A 21,095-nucleotide genomic window follows, 5' to 3' on the forward strand; every position below is an offset into this window, starting at 1 on the left:
GTGTAATGGGCTCCACACACTGAGGAGCTGAGGACTCTACCTGACAAGCTCCTTTCATTCTCTGCGACTCGGGTTTCTCCCCCCATCCACTGCTTGGGAACAACAGCTCATTTGCACTGTCCCAAACACACACTGACGGGCAGGAGGTTCATTTAAAAGACCCTGTAGGGAGTTCATTTCTGTTGAGGTTGGAGACAGATACTGGATTGGTTTAGTGGTATAAAACTACATGTTAATGCAGGAGAGAAATTAGGTAGAGGTACAGATGTAGAGATGTACTCTTTGGCCGCATAGACATATGCACAAGGGAGCAAGAGGTGCAGTTGGCGTGTGTTATTGATATGATTGCTTTGCCTGGTGAAAGGACCAGCATTTCTACATTCATTGAATGTATTAGCTGTAGTGTAAAGAGTCAAATCTTCTTAGCACTTCTTGCAATACTTAGATGGGCTGCGAGGTGGGTTGTTTTTCAATATCGATGGATATTTCCATTATTTTATGACAATAACTCAAAAGAAACTTGCTTGAAAATCCCCCGACATTTATTCATTTGTTTTTCCTTTCTGACCTGAAGAAACAAAGAAAAAAAACGTTTTGTTAAATGTCTGAAAGGATTAATTAAATCTTGTAGATTTCTTATCAATACATTGTCTAATTTAACAAGCCATAAAATGTATAGATTTTATTTTTCCAGTGTTTTAAATAAAACGTTTTTATTCTTCTCTCAGCACAACATGCCCTTCTGGAGGATCTCCAGCCATTCAGACCTCATGGCCCTCCACCACGCTCTGGACCTGGAGTACTTGTAGCACTACACCACCATCGTACACCCTGCTCCGCCTCAGCACACCCTGCAACCTTTGACCTTCGCCCTCCGTCCCCCGTCCCACGCTTTGCCACAGACCCTACAGCTCAGAAAAGACCCCCCCTGTGCTGCCTGGCGTCTGTCTTCCACTACACAGGAAGAAAAAGAAGAGGAGAATGGAGGAGAAAAAAAATGCTGAGCACACGGTTAATGTGCTGACATATGGTCACACTTCGTCTTAACCCTAAACTTTTTTTTTTTTTTTTTTTTTTTTTCTCTCTCTGGAAGCGAAGGAGAGAGGTGAATTTACGGCGCTGCAGCTGCTTGCCCTGGTTACTGTGAATTGGCCGTTTTTTTCTGAAGCTGTCAAAGTGTTTTACGGCCCCCTGTTTGTGCCGGGACTCTGTCAGGGTTCACACCTGTGAGGAGAGCAGAGCTACTGATGGCCTCGCCCGCCTCGCCTCACCTCGCCACAAAACTCAGCTACAGCAAAAACAACAGGCCCACGACTACTGGTGGTGACATTTCTCCGTCCTTCTAGCTCTTCACCTCCCGTCTCTTGCTGTTCCTTATCTGTCCACCTACTTTGTAGTCTCTCTTCCGTCACGGGACAGACAGACAAAGCGACTGCTTCTCTGTTAACCGTCGGCCCGGGAGTCCTGTACTTGTTATTTATGAACGGAGACTTTGTGAGTGGCGCCGTGCCACCGAGAAGGTACCTCGACGACAAAAGACTCGTGCCTTTTACAAAGTACTATTGATTTACACCACAGCGAGAGGAAGACGTTTATGGAAGAAACAAAAAAAAAAGGGGAGTTTTCTAATAATTTAAGGAAAAATTACAAAAAACTTTATTTACAATGCTGAGACAATCGTGTATAGAGGAAATCTTTTTTTTGTGTGTGTAAGTTTGTAATCACTGGACTATTCCTTCCTATATTCATTTAGGTACGTGCTCTTGAAAGGTGGCAATGCTTTTTCATTGAAGTAAAAAAAAATAATAATTAAAGGCATCCCATCGCACATGAGCTTGTGCGACGCCTGAAAGTGTTGATGTGTTCAAGTTTTGTTCAGTAAACAAATATGTAGATAATGGGATTTTGTGATAAATTGTTTTTGTCAAGACCAAAAGCATGGATGTCAAGTGTCAATGACCTTTCATTTGATTCTGTGATGTTTCTCGTCCTTACAGGAAACTTCGGTCACATCTTTATACAGCATAACAGGTCTCCTCTACTGCAAGTCCTTTTAGACTCATATTTTAAAGGGAAAGAGGTATTTGGTTTTAGGGGTTTTCTTTTATTCAGAAAGGTAGCTCACAACTTTTGTCCTTATGGCATTTCACCAGCTTGCAGCCCTGACCCCATATATTTGGAAGCAAACTTAATTCTAAGAGTTTTTCGGTTATGGTAAGGAAGTGAGAAAACTCACAAGTTCCCGCCTCCTGAGAGCCATTTTAACAATAAATTTGAAAAAATCTGAGTTTTGACAAGCAGGCTTGAATAGGTTTTATTATCTTTTATACAAGCGCTATAACAACTTGTACAGCTAGCGTTATTTTGTATGATGTAGTGTTTTTATTTCGACTTTTAAAATACATTGTGTGTCCCACTTTGAAATAGTTGAAAGACATAAAGCCCTTTTCATAATGCTTCTACATCTGTGGATGGGGAAACCATTATTAGCATTGAGAGAAAAGCCACTAACTACGAGGGGTTGGTGAACATACAGGACATGTGCTATCGACTGTGAATTTCTTAAACAGAAACCCAATCATTGTGTTTCTAATTTTCCCTCCTTTGCACATGATCACTGTTGGCCTTTGCATTTCAATTTGGACCCCTCTCTCCCCTAACAATCCCCAGCCCCCTCCCCCCATCTTCTCAAAACAACTTCTTCCCCCGCTCTCCGGGGGTATCTACATATTGCTGCTAGATCAAGGTAATGGTAGGTAACCAGAGGAAATGTTTTATAGATTCATACAGCACGCTTTTTTTATTATGTTGCAAACATAAATGCAAACTGGAAATACTTTACACTACATGGGCCTCATTGTGAAATGCAAAAGATTGTTGTGTCTGCAAAATATGTGTACAGATGTTTTTGACATTATTATTTGATTGTGTTTAAATTAATAAAACTGATTTGTGAACTGTTACATGTTGCACTCTGATTTTTTTTTTTAATTTAAATCTACAACTTCAAACGTAAACTTATTTCCATGGTGTGTTCAAAGTACTGGAATGATATTACTATCTGCCCCAAGTGTCCAGAGACACAGTGATGTCACAGGCCTCAGCCGCTAATCCTACCAGAAAGCAAACAGAAACTGGAGCTGGTGCAATTCTAGACCAAACAACATCACACCCCCACATGCTAATGACATCCTTTAAATCTGCACAATGGCTGATAAAAATAAACTACCTCATGCAACAAGGATAAATCCTAATGAGTAACGTGACTTAAAGATGACCCTTAAAATATCTGTGATTGCATTTCTATTCATAATATATTATTTAAAATTCCTGAGACAATGATAGATTTTCTTGATAGCCTCAACATTGTAAAACCTGCGTCACACATTTTTTAGGCTCCAGAACCCAAAGCCAATATTTCAACCCAGTATTTATAATAGTTCAATCCCCATAGTGTACGCCTGTAGGAGCCTCCATGTGTAATTAACATAAATCAGAAAACTCAAAGTCATAGAGAGCTGAGTTAGTTTAAATTACACATGAAGAATATTTATGAGGCTGATTTTATGAGGTGGTCACGGCTAAGACAGTCCAGCATGTAACGCTAGCCTGGACAGCGAAGAAATAACCGGCCTCCAAAACCACGTTGGAGAATTAAGCATGCATGGAATTTTATTTAGAGCCGCACGTCCCCTTTTAATATCCAGATCAATTATGTTCTCAGATGGAGTGGGAGTGATTGCCGGGCTGAGGCGTGTATGTCTGCCAGGCTGGACAAAGCAAGTCGGGCTGCTACCGCCGGAATGTACCGGCACAATGCCCCCTAATGTGCTTTTTTCCACATCCGAACAGCTGAAAGACTGAGTAGTGTCTGTGGTTCTGACTGGCTGTCTTTCTAGGAGAGGAGAGCAGCACAGAATAGAGGTCTGTTCTCTTTGATAAGTTTTCCCGATGCTCAGAGACCTGGCAGAAAAACTCAGACACAACCAGACCAGACATTTTGTGAAAGGAAAAGTGGGTGTTGCGGCATGTCGGCCAGCCGCTCTGGCTGCTCGCGCAAAACAGAAATGGGGAACAAAAAAATAAGAGCTCGATCTTGTCTGTTTGGCTTGTACCTGACTTACAATCATCTAGCAGAACTTTGATCTTCTGTGAGATTTATCATCCTTTGATGTCGTTGTAGATCCACTGAACATGTCATGTGCTTGCTTTGGTTAGATATTAGTGTTCCTATGCTTTAATCAGGCTTTACAGTAACCATGTAATTCTTAGGAGGCCTGATCTCCACTGGACTCCCATCAACCCCCCTTTGTGGAAATAAAGGGGCCATTACCTAGCAGGTCCTCTGTTGGGCATTCCTCTCCGGGACGTCCCAGCAAAGCGCCCGCCCTCCATAAAACTGTACTGCAATAATAAACAACGCCATTGGTGATTTACGACCTTGCCCAGACAGTGATTTCATGCAGATTCCCATGGAGGGGGCCTCTGACGGTGCATCACAATTCAACTAATATTGTATTACATGCATATCAAACTCCCCCCCCAAAAAAACCTGATCTGCCACATCTCTTTTATGAGCAGGAAGCCTATTAATAGGCCTGTGTTCTGCTCTTGGTGGCTAGTGTGTCAAAAGTTAGGGGAATTTGTCTCTTAAGCAAGCAGATGTCTACAGATTAAGACAAGAAGAGAAAGAAGTGGACACACACACACACACACACACACACACACACACACACACACACACACACACACACACACACACACACACACACACACATAAAAAGCCTCCATCCTTAGCAGAACAGCAAATAGTTTCCGCTCAATCTAAGAACCAAAAGGACACACTATTAGGTTGTTTCAGTCTTTATTTCTTTATTTCTGGTTCGGCTGATGCTGTTTGTCTGGAGGCCGAATAGACAAAACCCGCTGTCACTGACTGCAGCTCCTCCTTCGGTGGTTTTCGGACGAAGGCTTTCACTCCTCTCCAGAGTGCAAGGCTCATTTAGCCCTGGCAGGCAGCGAGAGTGACAAACCTGTTGTCGTGCTTTGGCGGGCGGTGGTGCTAAACTAGGCCCCTTTGTTTACTGTTTGTTTATTTCTCAGTTACTGGGATTTGACAGGCAGAGTGGGGCAGAGACAGCTGGTAATCAGGAAGCTGTGGATGCCAGGGATCCCAGCCAGGAGTGTCAACTCCGAAGGGGCCAGGCGTCCATAGCTATGCCTGTCCCACACAGACGAGGCATTCCCAAGGGAGTCTAGACTGCGACAAAGTTATGCATATACGTTGGTGGAGAGTTTGAGTCTGATTGGTGTAGAAAAGATTTGGTTTTAATGGACTTGCAGAGTGGTTTATGACTCAAAGAGGTCACACATACACACACATACACACATTCAGGCACCCACTGATGAGGGAAACTATATTTGCAATGTATTAGGGTTTTCTGGAATCCAGCATTGCAAATGATGTGTTATTCTACTATAAGCAGCTGTTTTGACAAATCACATGATGTTTCAATAAAGCATTGAGATACATTGGTAGCCTTTCTCTCCTATCATGCATGCACCCTACACTAGCACAGCAGGAGTGGCTGCAAATATTGTAAATCCGAAACATGACGACATGTTACTCTTCTGTCTGCCAGTCATCAAGATGCCTGAATTAGTCTTTTTTGCAGAGTGTGTATTTTAATATTCACTCAATTTTCTTTGGAAGTTGGAGCATGAACTCCCGCTGCGTGCCTCATGCACAAAATAATTACTTTTTCAACAACTGCCGTAGCTTCAGCAGCTACTGAAGTTCGTTCACTGAGCACATTCACCAACAAAGGCACACTTTCACATAACCTCTCACCACGGCTCATAACCACCATGAGGTCGTAGTGTTGCGTTGCCAGGGCCCGGGGCCCGGAGCGATGCTCACTGTCTGCCCGACCACACCACAGCTCCACCTGCGTCTGCGGTCAAACACACACACACACTCCCTCGTATTTACTAGGCCCACCGCGCCACTCCATTTGAAGGTGAGTGGCAGGGATTTATATGGCAAGCTAAGGCCACCCTACAACTGTGAGCGTGGTGGTAAATATGCACGTGCATGACTTCTTCGCTAACTCTGAGCTACCAGGTCCCTGAGGGTTTATTTGGCTGCTGCTGCCCCTCCAGACCTCCCTGTATGCTCTGTGTGTGAGCATGTGCAGCGTGTTTATGTGTGTTTGTGCGTGCTCAGAAAGTGTACTTGTGTGTTTGCATGGACCTCCCTCTTGGGTGTTAATTGGGCTGACTCTCCCAAGTCGGGTCTCGGACCTGGGCCAAGCTCCCTCTCGTCTGGCGGCAGAGGGAGCCTCTCGGCAAGTTTAATAAACTCGATGTCATCCGGTTAATAAAACAGCCCTGCGTCCCACCTTGGCTTGTTTTTGCTCAATAAGTCACGGGTGATGTTATTTTTTCTATAAGTAGAAATGAAGGAAAGGTGAACCCTGTTTCATAGGTAGTTTCCTGTTCGTCATGCTGCTGTTTTATGTCCTGAAATTCTACTGCAGAAATAATTGATTTCATTATTTTACACTTACAAGAAGCTACAACAACACGGATATATTATTATATTATGTTACCTTTCTTAAGGAACAAAATACATTTGAGAAGAAAAAGATGTTTTAATATTGTGTCATCGCTTTATGTCTAGGTGCTCTTATGCAAATGACATGTGGTGTCCACCAGTGACATGTTTCCTATATATCTAAAGGGTCAGTTCCTCTGATTACTAAAATCCAGAGTGATCACTGTACGTCTGGAGTTAGCTAACGTTAAACTAGCTAATGATGGTCAGTAAATCCCAGCAAACCCCAGGCTGGCTGCTTGCTACACCAGAATGTCTGTTTTCTATTTCTACACATATTAAATACCAAAGATGTGAAGAGTTGCTATTGAGGCTTTGGAGTTGTTTCAATGAATCTGCTGGCTGAGCGTTGAAAGTAATGTACAAGTAAGTACTGTTGCAATTTACTTGCAATTTAGCCAATATTACTTGCACAACACTGTCCTCACTAACCCCTACTGCCACCCTCAATACCATGCGGGCTATAGGGTTAGCGGCATCTCTGGATAATCCCCAGAACTCGCTGTCAACAGCCAGTTTTTTGTTTGTAGGTAGTTCCAATGAAAACTGTCAACAACAAGGTCTGTGAATTATCCAGAGTAACCATGACATGTTGTTGTTGTTGTTGTTGACATTTTAAAACATATTTCTGAATCTGTGAGCTGCACAAATTCAATTTTATTGCATTGTGGTGATCTCCAAATATTTAAAAACCTGGTCACACATAACTACAGCTATTAGAATATCTAGATACCACTGAGGATAAGTGAAAAAAAATCTGTTTTTTGTAATTTGGGTAAACAACCTTAAAAAAAAATCAGAGTGACACCTATTTTTTAAATAGAAAACAGCGAAATGGGAGTTGTTTTATGCCACATTTCTGTCTCTAGGTATCTTTTCCTCAGTCTGTCTCTTTCTCTTGGTCCCATTCTGCCCCGGTAGGAATGTTAATGTTACGTTCCAGTTGGCTGAAATGGTTTCTTTGCTCTGCCGCTGTCTGAGCTAGTGGACACAGAGGGGATAGAGGGGCAGCATGGTGGCGTGGTGGCGTGGAGCCACTGGGACAGGAGAAAATATTCTATATCCTGGGTGACTCCGCTCTTCTGGGGGATTACAAAGGGTTTAACTGGTGGATGAAGGCGAGCAAAGTGGTACGTGACATTTCTGGTCGGGGAATATGGCAATCAGCAGCATGGAGCCACGCCAAGTCTCCCGGCCTGGCCAGAAAATGGTAAAAAGGCTTTGGGACAGTGTAAACAAACGGGGGTTGCTGGCTAGCGGTGCAGGAGGGGGGAAAGAGGGAAGGGAGGAGGGGTGTGGCGTCCAGGGGGACAGATCTGTTAACCATCAGTGGCTGCGTTTCATCCTGCCGCCCCTCTCCGAACCCTTCAAGGGAAGCTTTGTGTACCTGCTCCGCAGACAGGAGCTGGGAATTTGGGGAACAGGAAACCAAGGCTTCCCCCCCTTCCCTTCTTCCCCACGCTTCACCCATTCCCCTTCCCCTGTGCCCCCCCCCCCCCAATAAAAAAAACACCCCCCCACGTTCACCCCCTGCTATGCCCTCTCTTGTACACCATCTCTGCCCTCTGATCGCTCATACCTACCTCCTGAATGGACATGTTGTACAGTATGTCATTTGAAACACACACTCACTGGCAGGTAGAGTTGATAAGAGGACACTGGCTTGTCCCACTGCTCTCCTCCGTCAGCCAACAGCAGTCATCACTCAGCACAGGTATGAATCTACAAAGATTGCTATGCATATTCCAAAGGCCTGCAACCTAGAGGTCAAAATAAAACGAGGTTGTGGGTATTTAAACCGCAATACATAATTCATGATTCTCCCTCTGAACCACCAGCCAAGAGAATCAGAGCATTGACAGAGTTCACTATGTTAATTGTTCCAGTTAGTTCATGAGCTGCTCAGGACTGTTCAGCCACACAGCCCACGCCAATTCACATCAGCACTTAGCCTGCTAGAAGGATATTATTCCTGACAAAAAGCTGCTAGTCCTATTACTGTTACACCATAAAGGTTAGCATGGGAGAGCAAGGGAGAGTTCAGAAGAGCGATGCATGTATGGATCACAAAAAAGCGATTGTACAATCATAGCTTAGCAACCGTTAATCGGCACAGCAGGTCTGTCAAGCTTTTGATTTCCCAACATGCTGTCAGTATGCATGAAAGTGAAGTAGGAGATACTTCTATAAAACTTTATGAAGAGTTTGAAGGGTCAAATATAACTTTGAGTCCTTTTTTCCATTTAAACAAGGTTAAAGTGAGGGAAATAGCTTAACTGTGTGCGAAATGTTAGAATGAGCGGCTTATGATCTACAGTTATAAAGCAAATAAAGCATTTTTTTACACTTAAGAGAACTCTATCTAATCCATTTCTCTTAGAAAAACAGTGGTACAGTTATTACAGATGTTATGAGTTAATGAAAAAGAACAGGACTTTGTTGTGCAGAAACTATTGAAGTAGATCTGAATGGAAATTTATGATGAGCTTTTATTGACTAACTGTCCTGTTCATGTGTCTAGGTGGGTTTGAAGATGAATCATCACACCTTCATCCAAGAAATGACTCCGTCTCCACTCGACCAGCATCTCCGTCATCACCTGGGACCATCCGGACAATCATTGAAAAAGAGAGCGGTAGGACTTTTGAATGCACTTATTTTATTTTACTTTAATTTTATCTCATTTATTTGCTTATTTTTGAAAGCTGTTTTTTTGTGTGGTTCACCTTTTACCTTTTTTGGCTAAAAAAAAGAAACATTCAATGTGTTTAATGATTTTTGTTAATCAACTTTGCATAATTATAATACAATTAAGACTATCGTCAACATACCCATTTCATTGCTTGGTTGCTTTTACATCATTCAACATACTTATTGTTGACTTTTGCACTTCGAGACACTGCAACTTCTGCGTGAATCATTGGTTAGAATATTATTTCCCTATGCATGGACTGTTGTCGTGGGCTTTATTTTGGGAGGATGTTTTATGTCTATTTCATCAGTCAGACAGTGAGTTACAGCCACAGTCCTCACTGAACCTAGATTGACCCGTGTTCCCTAATCTTTAGAGTGACAGGTGTAGGGAGTCATACCATTATTCTTAACATTGTTGGTCATCATTTAACCCTAAACCCTAATCTGCAGGTGTGTTATCAACACCCGTCCGACATATTCTCATCATAAATGTAACATCACTAGCTTCAAAAATAGCTTCTTTTTTTTGCAGGGCTTTTCTAATGTCCTGATTAGTCAAAGCTGAGGAGTTGGACTGCTTTGTGTTTGTTAATACGCAGGGCAATGTAGAGAAATAATCAGCCCTTGCACTGAGTTGACACAGATCATAAAGGCTTCATTGTGAATGCTGACTTGTCTCCCAGTATGCTAAATTAAAAAATGGATGTAACCTAACACGGGATGGTAGCGGCGATAAGATCTGGAGTCAGCCGTGTCCCTGCAGGCCCTTCTCCTCCTCGATACACCACAAGGGAAGGCAGCGCGGTGACAAGAGGTGTTCAGGAAGCAGTGAACACCCTGCAGATCAGCAGATAATATATATTTCTGGCAAATAAAGCCATTCCTGAACCTTAAATTACATTTTCACCTCCCCAAAAAAATGTCTACTTTCCAAGCCTGAGGCAGTGTCTGTCTGACACGGAGGGAGGGGGAAAAGAGGAAGTGCAAGGTGTTTGCTGATGGCAGTGTGTGTGTGTGTGTGTGTGTGTGTGTGTGTGTGTGTGTGTGTGTGTGTATGGATGTGTTTCTGTGTGATTAAAAAATGTGTGAGGGTTATATATGCCTGTCAATGTGTATGTTTCATGTAATGTATCAGTGAACGTATGTGTGCACGTGTTTGTGTAGAGAGAGAGAGAGAGAGAGAGAGTCCCTCTGCAGCACCATGACAACAGTGGGGCCGTCTGATCCTCTCTCTCTAATTGTCTGTGACCTCGTAACTGGAGACGCACTCTCAAGGCAGGAGGAGGGCCTTTCACACGGCAATCACTTTTGGATTTGTCCTTTATGCAACTCCTGAATACCACTGCCAAAAAGGTGTGTGTGTGCTTCTGTGTGCGTGTGTGTGTGTGTGTGTGTGTGTGTGTGTGTGTGTGTGTGTGTGTGTGTGTATGTGTGCAGGTGTGACCGTTCTTTAAATCCAAACCCTGTGCTGATTGGCAGTGAGGTATAATAAATGTGAGGTGGACAAGTATGTGTGGATTAGACACCCAGGTCACATGATTGGTTAGCTTTTTGAGCTCTAAAAGAAGGGCAATGCACTGGGATCCTAACACCTGTGACCTAAGTGGTAATTACTACATAACATGTTTTTATGACACCTTTATTTTACACACAACATGAGCAACTACAATAAACATTACATCAAAATTAAAGACAATATTGAAATAGAGTTACCAAGTCAACTTCTTTGACTGTTTATTTTGAATTTGATTCTCTTTTCTGTGGAGACCTTAGACAGGACGGAAGATAAAAGATGTAAAAATGATACTTTCTGTATTATAAAATTATTCCTGTCAATGGATAATACAGAAGACTAAATTGCCTCATTCAAGAGGTAGGTTGATCAGGTGAATACTGAAAAAAAAAAGCTGCCGTCCTTTCACCTTAAAAATATTGTCCATCATTTTTCTTGAAGATATTGTATAATTGAAAGGCTTTTATTTATTTGAGCAATTTTAACTACGTAGTGTTATGCACTATAATGTACAAAATGTCCACAAACATCTTTACATTTTTGGATCTAAACGCACAACTACTCCACTGGCCTGTCTGTAACTGAAGCAGCAAATGGTGAAGCTTCCTTCTCTCTTTATCAGTTTAAGTATAAAGCAGGTCGTAGTTTAATTGATTCTTACATTGTTCTTTACATGCTGAGCAGGGAATCCACTCTCCTCTATCTCTACACTGTCTGTCTCTGTCTGCAGTTCCTTCCATCTGTCTGCAGAGACCGGGCTCTTCTGATGTCTCTGTTTTGTTCCACCATAAAGGGGCCTCAGTAATGGCCCCTGTCACACACAAAGGTATTAAGGCCTAAAGCCTCTCTCTCCGACGCCGCTGGCAGCTGGGTCAGGGGAATAATTTGATTTGGTATTTTATGCTGGAAAAGAGCCTTTCTTCCCGAGCCACATTTGCGCTTGGCTTCCCCTCAGCTCTGCAGCCCCCTGAAAGACTTTACATGACATTAACACATTTCAGAGAGCATTACGGCTTGAAAAGAGATTTGTCTAGACAAAGACATGGTTTATTTGTAGTTAAAGCTTCATTTCCTGCCTGTTCCTTCTCCTGCACTCTCTCCCTGCACCTTTGCCCCCCCCCACCCCCCTTCAACCCGCCCCTCCTTCCTGCGTGACTCCTGCCGGGCGCACAATGGTTGGCGCCCTGACAGGTAAGAGGATTTCAATTAGTTTACCTCCAAATGGGCCCGGCAAAACGTGATTAATGAAAGCAATTAGTCTCTGTCATGTCTTCAGCACACTCCCGCTAAATCACCGGACTGCTCCTCACTGACGCTAAGAGCAAATTACATCACCCAGATCCTCTCTCTCTCTCTCTCTCTCTCTCTCTCTCGGCCTCTTTATGAGCTCCTCACGTCTCAATGAAGAGAGCAACGGGAAGAAGAAAAAAGAAAGGCACAAAACCCAGCTGATGTCCTTTTTTTTTTCTTTTTACTATTTCAGTGTATGTATAGACATAAACAATCACAGTTTCTTCAAACCTGCCATGAAAAAGAATAATACTTATATTTCTACAAATTCGATTCAAAGAGATATTGGTTATATTCAACCATGTTACAGTGAGAAAAGAAATCATGTTCTATGTGTATGCGTGTGCATGTGGCAAAGACTGACTAATAATAATCAGGCAATAAACAGTGTGTGTGTATGTTTGTTAACGAGCAGTGAATGAATCAGAGGCCGGGGCTTTGCTCCCCTGATTACAGCACGGATGATCTACAGCGTCACACACATGTTTACGCTTCGCAAATGTACTTTCCCCTCCGAAACATCACACAATACATACAAACGGATAAACTATAGCGGGATTTATGAAGACATGTTTTAAACTTGCAGGCTTCCAAGTGTGCATGCGTTATGGGCTCCTGTCACGGAACCAAAGGAACTCCCAATCTGAAGAAATGAAATCAAATAAAAGGGAATTTACTGAGCCATAGATAATGTTTTGCTAGCTGCAGGCTGAGTGGACCCCAGCCAACAGTAATCACTGCCCACTAGGAGGGAAACGGCCCCACCTGCTTCAAAACCATCGCATGCAAGCTTCCTCTTCTCACATTCTTTTTTTGCTTGTGTGATATATTTATGTCACCATCCCACCCACCATCTCCTTTACTCTTTCTCTCAATACGTTCTGACTTCCATACCCTGCCTGTGGCACTCCAAGCCCGTTGGTTGTCTACAGAAGATGTTATTCTTTATATAAAAAATATATATAGAAACAATATATAGTTTCCTTTTACCAAAAGGCTCAGTGATAACCTAAAACAGCTTAAACTATAACTTAAACACTAAATTTGTATTTGCTGGGGAAATATTTTAAACTATGGAATAAAATATATTTGATTCACCAGGAAGGTCCCGTCAAATCATAATTAACTACAGTGCCCAAGTTTATTATAAAGGCAGCCCACGTCCTCCTGTGTGACATTGTGGCTGATTTATGTGTTTTTCATAGTTTGATTTAAAGAGTTCTTCAAGCCAGTGATATAATTCTGTGTTTTAACCTGCAGACTTTGTTACCTTTACTTTTAAGCCGGGCCTTGTATTCTAGGGCGCAGTGATTAGTGTTTGTTCTTCTTCGGTTTGATTGTTTAATTATCGCTTTGTAATCTCAATTTAGGAAATCTTCGTGTTGGTTGGCAAATCTCGCAGACAGGCCGCTCAGACCTTCTGCCAGCCACCAGTACAATTTTTTGCTCATCCTTTAAAAAAACAAAAAACCCATTTCTTAATAAACTCCATAGAAGTGTTTCATGTGGCAAAAGGTTAATCTCGTAAATCCTACGCTGGCTTGCCTGTGGCCTTTGGAAAGGTGTGCTCGGGATGAGAGGGCTTGCATATTTTGATGTGATCCTATTTCTTCATTTCCTGCATTGGCTGGGAACAGGGGAGCAGCACAGGCTGCAGCTAGACCGGGTGTTCTCCTTTTGCTCGCTCTCTTCCTGTGCCCCTCTTTCTCTTCCTCTCTCTCTCTGTTTGTCAGATAGAGGATGCCAATGTGACAGGCTCGGTTCTTTTTGGAAATAGGATTAATGGAGGTCTTTGGCATCCATCCTGAGTCCCAGTCCCCCTTCTAAGACTGTTGTTCAGACTGAAGCACATTCCTGAGCATGTCTATATGTGTGTGTGTGTGTGTGTGTGTGTGTCTATATTACATGTTTGCATTTTTTATCTGTAATAGTTCACTCATGTGCCAGGGCTTGTGAGTGGCCTGCTCCTTCCTGCTCCAAATGGAGGCTGCCTTGTCAAGCTGTCATGCTTCAGGACGGTAATATCTGATGCCCCCCCCCCCCCCCCCCCTTTCCTCCTCGCCCCCATCAGTCAGAAATTGGAAAAAGCCAAAATCTCAGCACACACTCCAGTCTTTCTCTCTCTATCTGTCAGTTTTTTTCTTTCTGTTGTCTAAGGTTTTCCTGTCACCTCGCCAAAATGTAATTGTTCAAAGCTCTGTCAGCCTCCAACACTTTGATATTTTTTCCCAGGCTTCAAAAGAGCACGACAACAATAGGCTTGTGACTGCAGGGCACACGGCGAGGTAGCCAAGGCTATATTAGTTATCACATCTTTATGTTCGCTGGCATGGTCTTACAGACTTTTTTACTGAAGGCAGAGGAGGGTGTTGTTCGGAAGGAAGCAGACTTGTTAGTGGTTTCTCGGGCGGCCCGTTCGATGCCCCGGGATGATTTTTTTTTTAGTTTGCGAATGACTTTCCAACACCACCTCAGGTAAATATCAGGGCGTGTGCGGTGTTAAAACTCAAAATGGTGGCGTGTCTGTTCTATGTTATTAGCAAGGTTGAGGTTTCTGTAATTGACACTCTCTTAATGCGTGTCATTTTCACTCATTGTTACTCACCAAACCACAAGGCCCAGCCTGTATTTAAGGGCATGGGATGATTAAGCCTACAAAGAACAGACGGGATCAGATAATTTGTTACAGATTTAATCTTGGCATCACTCAAGTCAAACTGTACGATAGTATCAGAGAGACATTTACCTCTTAATGTTCTTTTAACAAACCTCCGGTCAAACCCTAATCTGTAAAGCGAGACTACGTAACTTGGCAGAACAAATAACACATTCTTCCTCTTTAAAATTAGATAGTTGAATTCTAAGTAAAACACACGATTGCTCAACTCAATACACGGAGAGCTTTCACTGCTGCTACATTGTCCAGTACGACCAGTAGTTTATGGTGTAAAATGAGCAAATATTGGGTACATTTTGCTGTTTAAAGCACATTACTGATTCAGTTTGCTGTTTTTGTGACTTGTCTCCATTTGTGCTATTGTTATAGTAGCTTTAGTTTGTGCTACTTAACTACTGTTTAGCCAAATGCTTCCATAGTCTTGCTTAAAGGTAAACTGTCACCCCAAAGTGAAATGTGGCCAATAATTGCATTTTCACTTCACATCTGTAACTAACGCAGGATCAAAAGTCATATGCTGTAATTTTAATGTTTTTACACATAACTGGAATTGAGATTCACTGCATATCTTGGTAATATTCCAACACAGATGAAAAATGAAAACAGGAAACACTAAAAGTATCCTTTTAGATCAGTTGAGGATTTCTTTGATCATTATTTTATTTGGAGAAAGAACATTTCAAATTTGCTTTTATCGTTAATTCAGGTTGACAATTTTGCCAAATCAGACATATCACACAATCCAATCTAAAGACATCCTTGTTGTTGTTCAATTACTTGTAATGTAATTATGTCAAGGGAACCAGCGCTTCACAACAATGATCATTAGATTGTGTTACACTTTCTTGTGTTTTACTCCACAAAACATTAGTTCACTTTTCACACAACAGTGATCCAATTTCTGTGTTTTCTCTGTAACAAGTATTGTTTAGTGTGGAGGTTGCCAGCAGCAGGTTAGCACCTACTCAGCCCTGCTAACATGATATGCATTCACCTCCATGGGGGATATGCTCCGTACGTTCTATTTATGGATGCTGAGTAAAATGACACTTCACCCTCAACCCCTCTGTCTGAAAGAGCCCATTCTCATATGTTACATGCAGGACAGATTAGGACAAGAGATGGACAAGACATACAGAAGTCATGTCTGATGTTACTATACTTGAGCTCTTGCTTTCACATGGAAAGCTAATCCTTCCTTTGTTTTTATATAGGGGCAATAAGGAAAATATTGTCAGCTAAGTCTAGTTTGGGAAAGTCCCTTTTTCCTTTTCTTGAGAAGAGTGAGGTGAGAAGATGGATACCACTCTCAGATTGGTCTGTTAATTATGATAATAATTAACAGACATAATTATCATAATTATGTCAGGATATTATTATCTTGGGCTCTGTCCAAACTATTTCTTGATGACCAGCGGCCTGGTCCAGCGACTACCTTGAGTCTCTGTTTTTCAGTGAGGTGAAAAAACTCAAGAAAGTTCATGCATCAGGCCTAAAAAAGTAGTCCCAGCACGTAACTCTTTCCAACTTTTTATATTTTTGTATGGGTGCAGATTAAACAAACAATCTGTAATTTGCTAATTAATTTTAGGGATGCTGGTTTGTGGATTTAAATTGATTTGGATAGAGCTAGGCTAGCATTATCTCCATGCTCCCCAGTCTTCAAGCTATGCTAAGCCAAGCCTACTGTCTCCTGGCTGTAGTCCCGTACTCAAAGTAAACTCTCATGTCTGTTCACTATAAGTACAACCCCAATTTTAATGAACTGTAATTTTCCATTAGACGTAAAATACATCATGTAAAATAACTGAGCCCCGTCTCCACCCATGCATGTAATAAGTGAAGTGACTGCAAACACCTTTACCAGGTAGAACAATGTGTGAAAATGGTTGTGGGCTCTGGCCCTGACAGCAGCCTTTTGTTTTGACTGAGTCTCTTTTTTTTTTTTTTTTTTTTTTTTTTTTTTTTTTACTCTGTGGGATTTCCTCCAATATCCCAGTGCTCCCGTTGATCGAGGAGCGGGTACATGCAGAGTAGCCTAACAAGCTTCCTTCTCCGTCAGAAACCAGACTTTCGCTCGCTCTTGCAGAAAATGGCACCATCCTCTGGGACGAGGGGAGGTTTGGCCCGAGCTTCAGACACGGCTCGCGGTCAGCTCGCTGGCAGTAGCAGCCAGTCAGTCCCCAGCTCCTCTTCCCCTCCTCGGCAGCTGGGAACAGTGGGAGTTGCGGGCTGCGAATAACTGGGCCAGAACAGAAAAGAGCCGAGGTGAGCCCAGACTTGCTGCTTTTCACTCACTCAACGGGAGCTCTGTTTCAAAACGTGACAGGAAATAGGTAGCAAATGAGCTAAGATGTCCTTCATCAAAACACACTACATTTACATTATGTTTTCCCTGGGTACATATATCATATACTAACAATCTGCTTATCCTTATATTTAAAGCACACATTTGATAGAGATGTAAATCCACACATATTTGTCTGGTATCAAATATCAAATCTGCATTTATGTTAAAGAAACATTAGAGACAGTATTTACACAATAGTTGGCCTTCACATATTTACCATAAAATCAGCTGTACAGGCTACAGGAAGCAGTTCACATCTACATCCTTTGATTCCCCCCTTTTCTTTAAGTGACACAACTCTTTCCCTCTCTTGCTTTTGCCTTCTGTCTGCCACTGAGGGAAGAAAAAGGTGTGGGTGTTTTATGTTTGCATGTTTTCAAAACATAAACTTGACGTATTTCTACATTTTGCCTCTGCTTCTCATCATACGCTCATATTACAAGCAGGCTAAATAGAGATAGAGAAAAATATGCAAAATTTAACATCCTTCGCAATTTTTTCTTTGATAAGCATTCAGCGTATGGTACATGTATTAAGGAATCAGACATTGCTCCAGAGCAAATTCGATCCCAAATGCAAAATTATCCTTTCATCATGTTAGTGAAAAGACAAAAGAAAACAGAGAGAGCAATGCGAGACGGCCTACTTCTCTCCTACATGAATCTCACACCAGTGAAGTTCATCCCAGTTCCCCAGTTGAGAAAAGTATGTGGTGTCTATTTTGACACATACATACCACTCATTGTTAAACAAAGTCTAGATTAAGTTGGGAAGAAATTAGTTTCTCCTAGTATATTTTTGCAGCTGCGGTAGATATTACACTTTTTGCACACCAAAAAAAAGTTCCCTATAAAAAAAATCACCTGGCGATTCATGTGCTTTCACATGCCTCAATAAAACTACATAGACTATGCTGTAAATTGTGTATGTCATGTGGAAAAAAACTTGCAAAGTTTGATGATTTTCATGCTTTTGTTTATGATGGTCTTTTATACATTCAAGAAGTTTATGGCCCTTCAACACGTGAAACTATCACCAATGGACTTTATACCAAAAAAAACAAAAAACGGATTGTTTTTTTTTTTTTAAAGCTTTGGCGAAGTCCTTTTGCCACGCTCTCACTGTGCCATTTCCTCTCATCCGGTGACAGCAAGTGGATTTATGTGTATGTGGTTGCCCAGAAGACCCTCTACTGTACCCTCCCTGCAGAGCCTGTCACACAGGCTGATGTATTCCCCTTCACTCCCTCTCCCTCTCCAAGCTTTATGATGGAAACTGATACAAACACTGTGATAGGGTTTCGGGATAAATTATTCACGCTTCCAATGCTCTCTGCTGCTGTTTCGCTTCTTAGAGGACGTCCATTCTACAAATGGATCCCCTTTTTTTCTTCTTCCTTTTAATTGATCCGCAGCAAAGACAATACATGTGTGATTGAGAGTTGCGGAGGTTTGCACGGTAAAAGTTCAGCCTGGTGCGTAACGCTTTGTCCGGGCTGGTGCGTGTTGTCGGGTGCTGCGGGGGCATTAGGTGCCTTAAGATTTACTGCCTGGTAAATGAAATGGCTGTCCATCGGGTTACAGCGGCGGCACATCAACAGAGCACTGGTCTAATGTCTATACCATCTGGTAGGATAGGCCTTTAATTGAAAAGAATTTCTGGACTGAAGGGGAAGAGCTGGACCAAGTCTCCCAGTCCCCCAAGAGAGAGAAGTAATGAAAAGAAAATAACTTCTCTCCTCTTTAGTGCCTATGGAAGCCATAAAGAATAACAGGACATGGTGATATAACAGACACACTGCCGTAGTGAGTGGGTGAATAACTTTCATATTACAGCCTACCATCTGCTAAGACGGTTAGGAAGCCAATTGGATTAAACGTTATGGCCACTTTGCTCACCGCGACGTTAAGGACTACCTTCAGGTGGCAGTTCATAAAGCATTTCTTTGTCAGATTTATTTAGACATGAAAGATGTGTTTTTACTTGTCAGACTCACCCACTCCATACTCCCACTTTGAGATTTTTCTAAAAACAAACAGGGGGGAGGTAGGGGATGGCAGACATCCTGGAGGCCATAGAGGATAACTGATGAGTCTAGCAGGACTAAAGGCAGAATAACAACACTCACCTTTAATGTGGCTTTTACCATTGGGATTCACTGAGCCCAGACACAGCCGGTGTGCGAGTCTGTGTGTGTGTGTGGATAGAAATCATACAGAATTATCTCAACAACTCAGGAATCTGATTGTCTGATGTGTTTGGATCGGTGTCAGTTGTAGAGATGATGGGTCAAGTGTACATCACAGCTTTGGTATGCTCCTGTGGCACAAAGACACCTTCTCCTTGACAGTTATACCGTCTGTGATGAGCACACTGCCAGTGTGAATGTCTGGCTACCTCAGTGAAAACCCTCCAGACTCCCAGACTATTTAACTATGTGAGAAAATATATCATTTACATTCACTTTCTAAAAGAAAGAAATACCAAATTGTTCTGTATGACCCAATTCCCAGTTGACAATTGTGTATACTGCATGAGGTCATCGGCAAAATTTATTTTAAGCACCCAAAGGAATCCCCCACACCCAAGGTAAACAGATATAGATACTTAAGGTACACAGTAAAGAAAGTCAGATGTAGGCAACATCAATGGCAGATACTGTGCTGCAGTAGAGGAAACAAAAACAAGCGGTAATAATGATGATTTTCAACATCTATTTTTCCACGTCTATGCGAATGTCTGCTGTGTTGAAGTTAGGCAGACAGGCCCTCTCTGAGCACACATCTGATGTCTCTTGTGTGTTTTGGCATTTGTTGCTTTTTACAGGCATCACACATGTGCACACAGAAAATGAAAATGCACGCAGCCGTACAGGGTGGGTTTACACACACACACACACACACACACACACACACACACACACACACACACACACACACACACACAAACTAACACATACTTTGATTTTACGCCAGTTTTCACAAATTCGTCTTGGTGCGTTCCAAAATGGCTCATTGCATTACAAGTTACAACTGGCAGAGGCTGCAACACATTTCACTTTCTGGCTCTGATTTTTAATTTGACAAAATAAGAAGGCTGTCACTGAATCTGCAAATACGAAGGAAAATGCTCCTGTCAACAGAGCTAGAGCGCCCAAGTAAGCCACGGTCTAATGGCAAGGAAAAAATGTAATCAGATACATCTCCAGTCACAAATACAGCATTGAACAAATTGCACATGGGTAAACCATTTTGTTAAAACAATAGCCAGAAATAGGCAGAGTGACACATGCTCTGTCCCATGTGTGTGTGTGTGTGTGTGTGTGTGTGTGTGTGTGTGTGTGTGTGTGTGTGTGCACAGACATGGGTCACAGCTTGTCCACCGACATGGACCCCATTAGATCAGATGACAGCACTTCATAATATTGACACATTCACAGCATGAGGTGTGCCATTCAAGAGGTCACTGTGCTGATGATATACTGTATGCACCTGACATGTCACAGCCTAATTTTGAAACCACCACGGTCACCAGACAAAATGAGAGAAAGCTGAGCCTTATGGAAAGATAATATTCTAATGTAACTCTGAGAGATAACACACACACATGCACAAACACAGTATGTACATGCAGACTGGTATATAAGTTTTATCAAGTTTTAAAAGCACAAGTTCATTTTATAAATTGATATTAAGAATAGGTGTGCTTTAAGCTTTAAGGTGCTCAATGCAAAACTCAGAGCCTATCTATCGACTTCAAGCAACCCTCAACGTGACAGCAGCTGGGTCGGCAGCTCTCAGCTAACAGTGCAATCAACGGCAACAGTGCTGAAAAGAGCTAACTTTGTTAACTTGATAGGGAACCGGAAAGTGGACGCTTCGCTTATGAGAGGATGCTGTTGGTAGGGACGGCATTATCAGCTGTAACTGCCGTAGCTCAGAGCGGCGTCCGTGAG

The 21,095-nt window shown here is 42.3% G+C and overlaps 1 protein-coding gene across 1 annotated transcript in view; it reads left to right on the forward strand.

Moving 5' to 3' along the window:
• The window catches only part of eya1 (EYA transcriptional coactivator and phosphatase 1), a 59,474-nt gene extending 58,559 nt beyond the window's left edge, over window positions 1–915 (forward strand). Inside the window, exon 18 of the mRNA XM_054622587.1 lies at window positions 729–915. Within this exon, the coding sequence (XP_054478562.1) occupies window positions 729–809 (81 nt within the window). The 3' untranslated portion in view covers window positions 810–915. The remainder of the gene's footprint in view (window positions 1–728) is intronic.
• The last annotated feature ends 20,180 nt before the right edge of the window (window positions 916–21,095 follow it).

Source organism: Anoplopoma fimbria, chromosome 21 (assembly GCF_027596085.1).
Source record: "Anoplopoma fimbria isolate UVic2021 breed Golden Eagle Sablefish chromosome 21, Afim_UVic_2022, whole genome shotgun sequence".
Lineage (NCBI taxonomy): Eukaryota > Metazoa > Chordata > Actinopteri > Perciformes > Anoplopomatidae > Anoplopoma > Anoplopoma fimbria.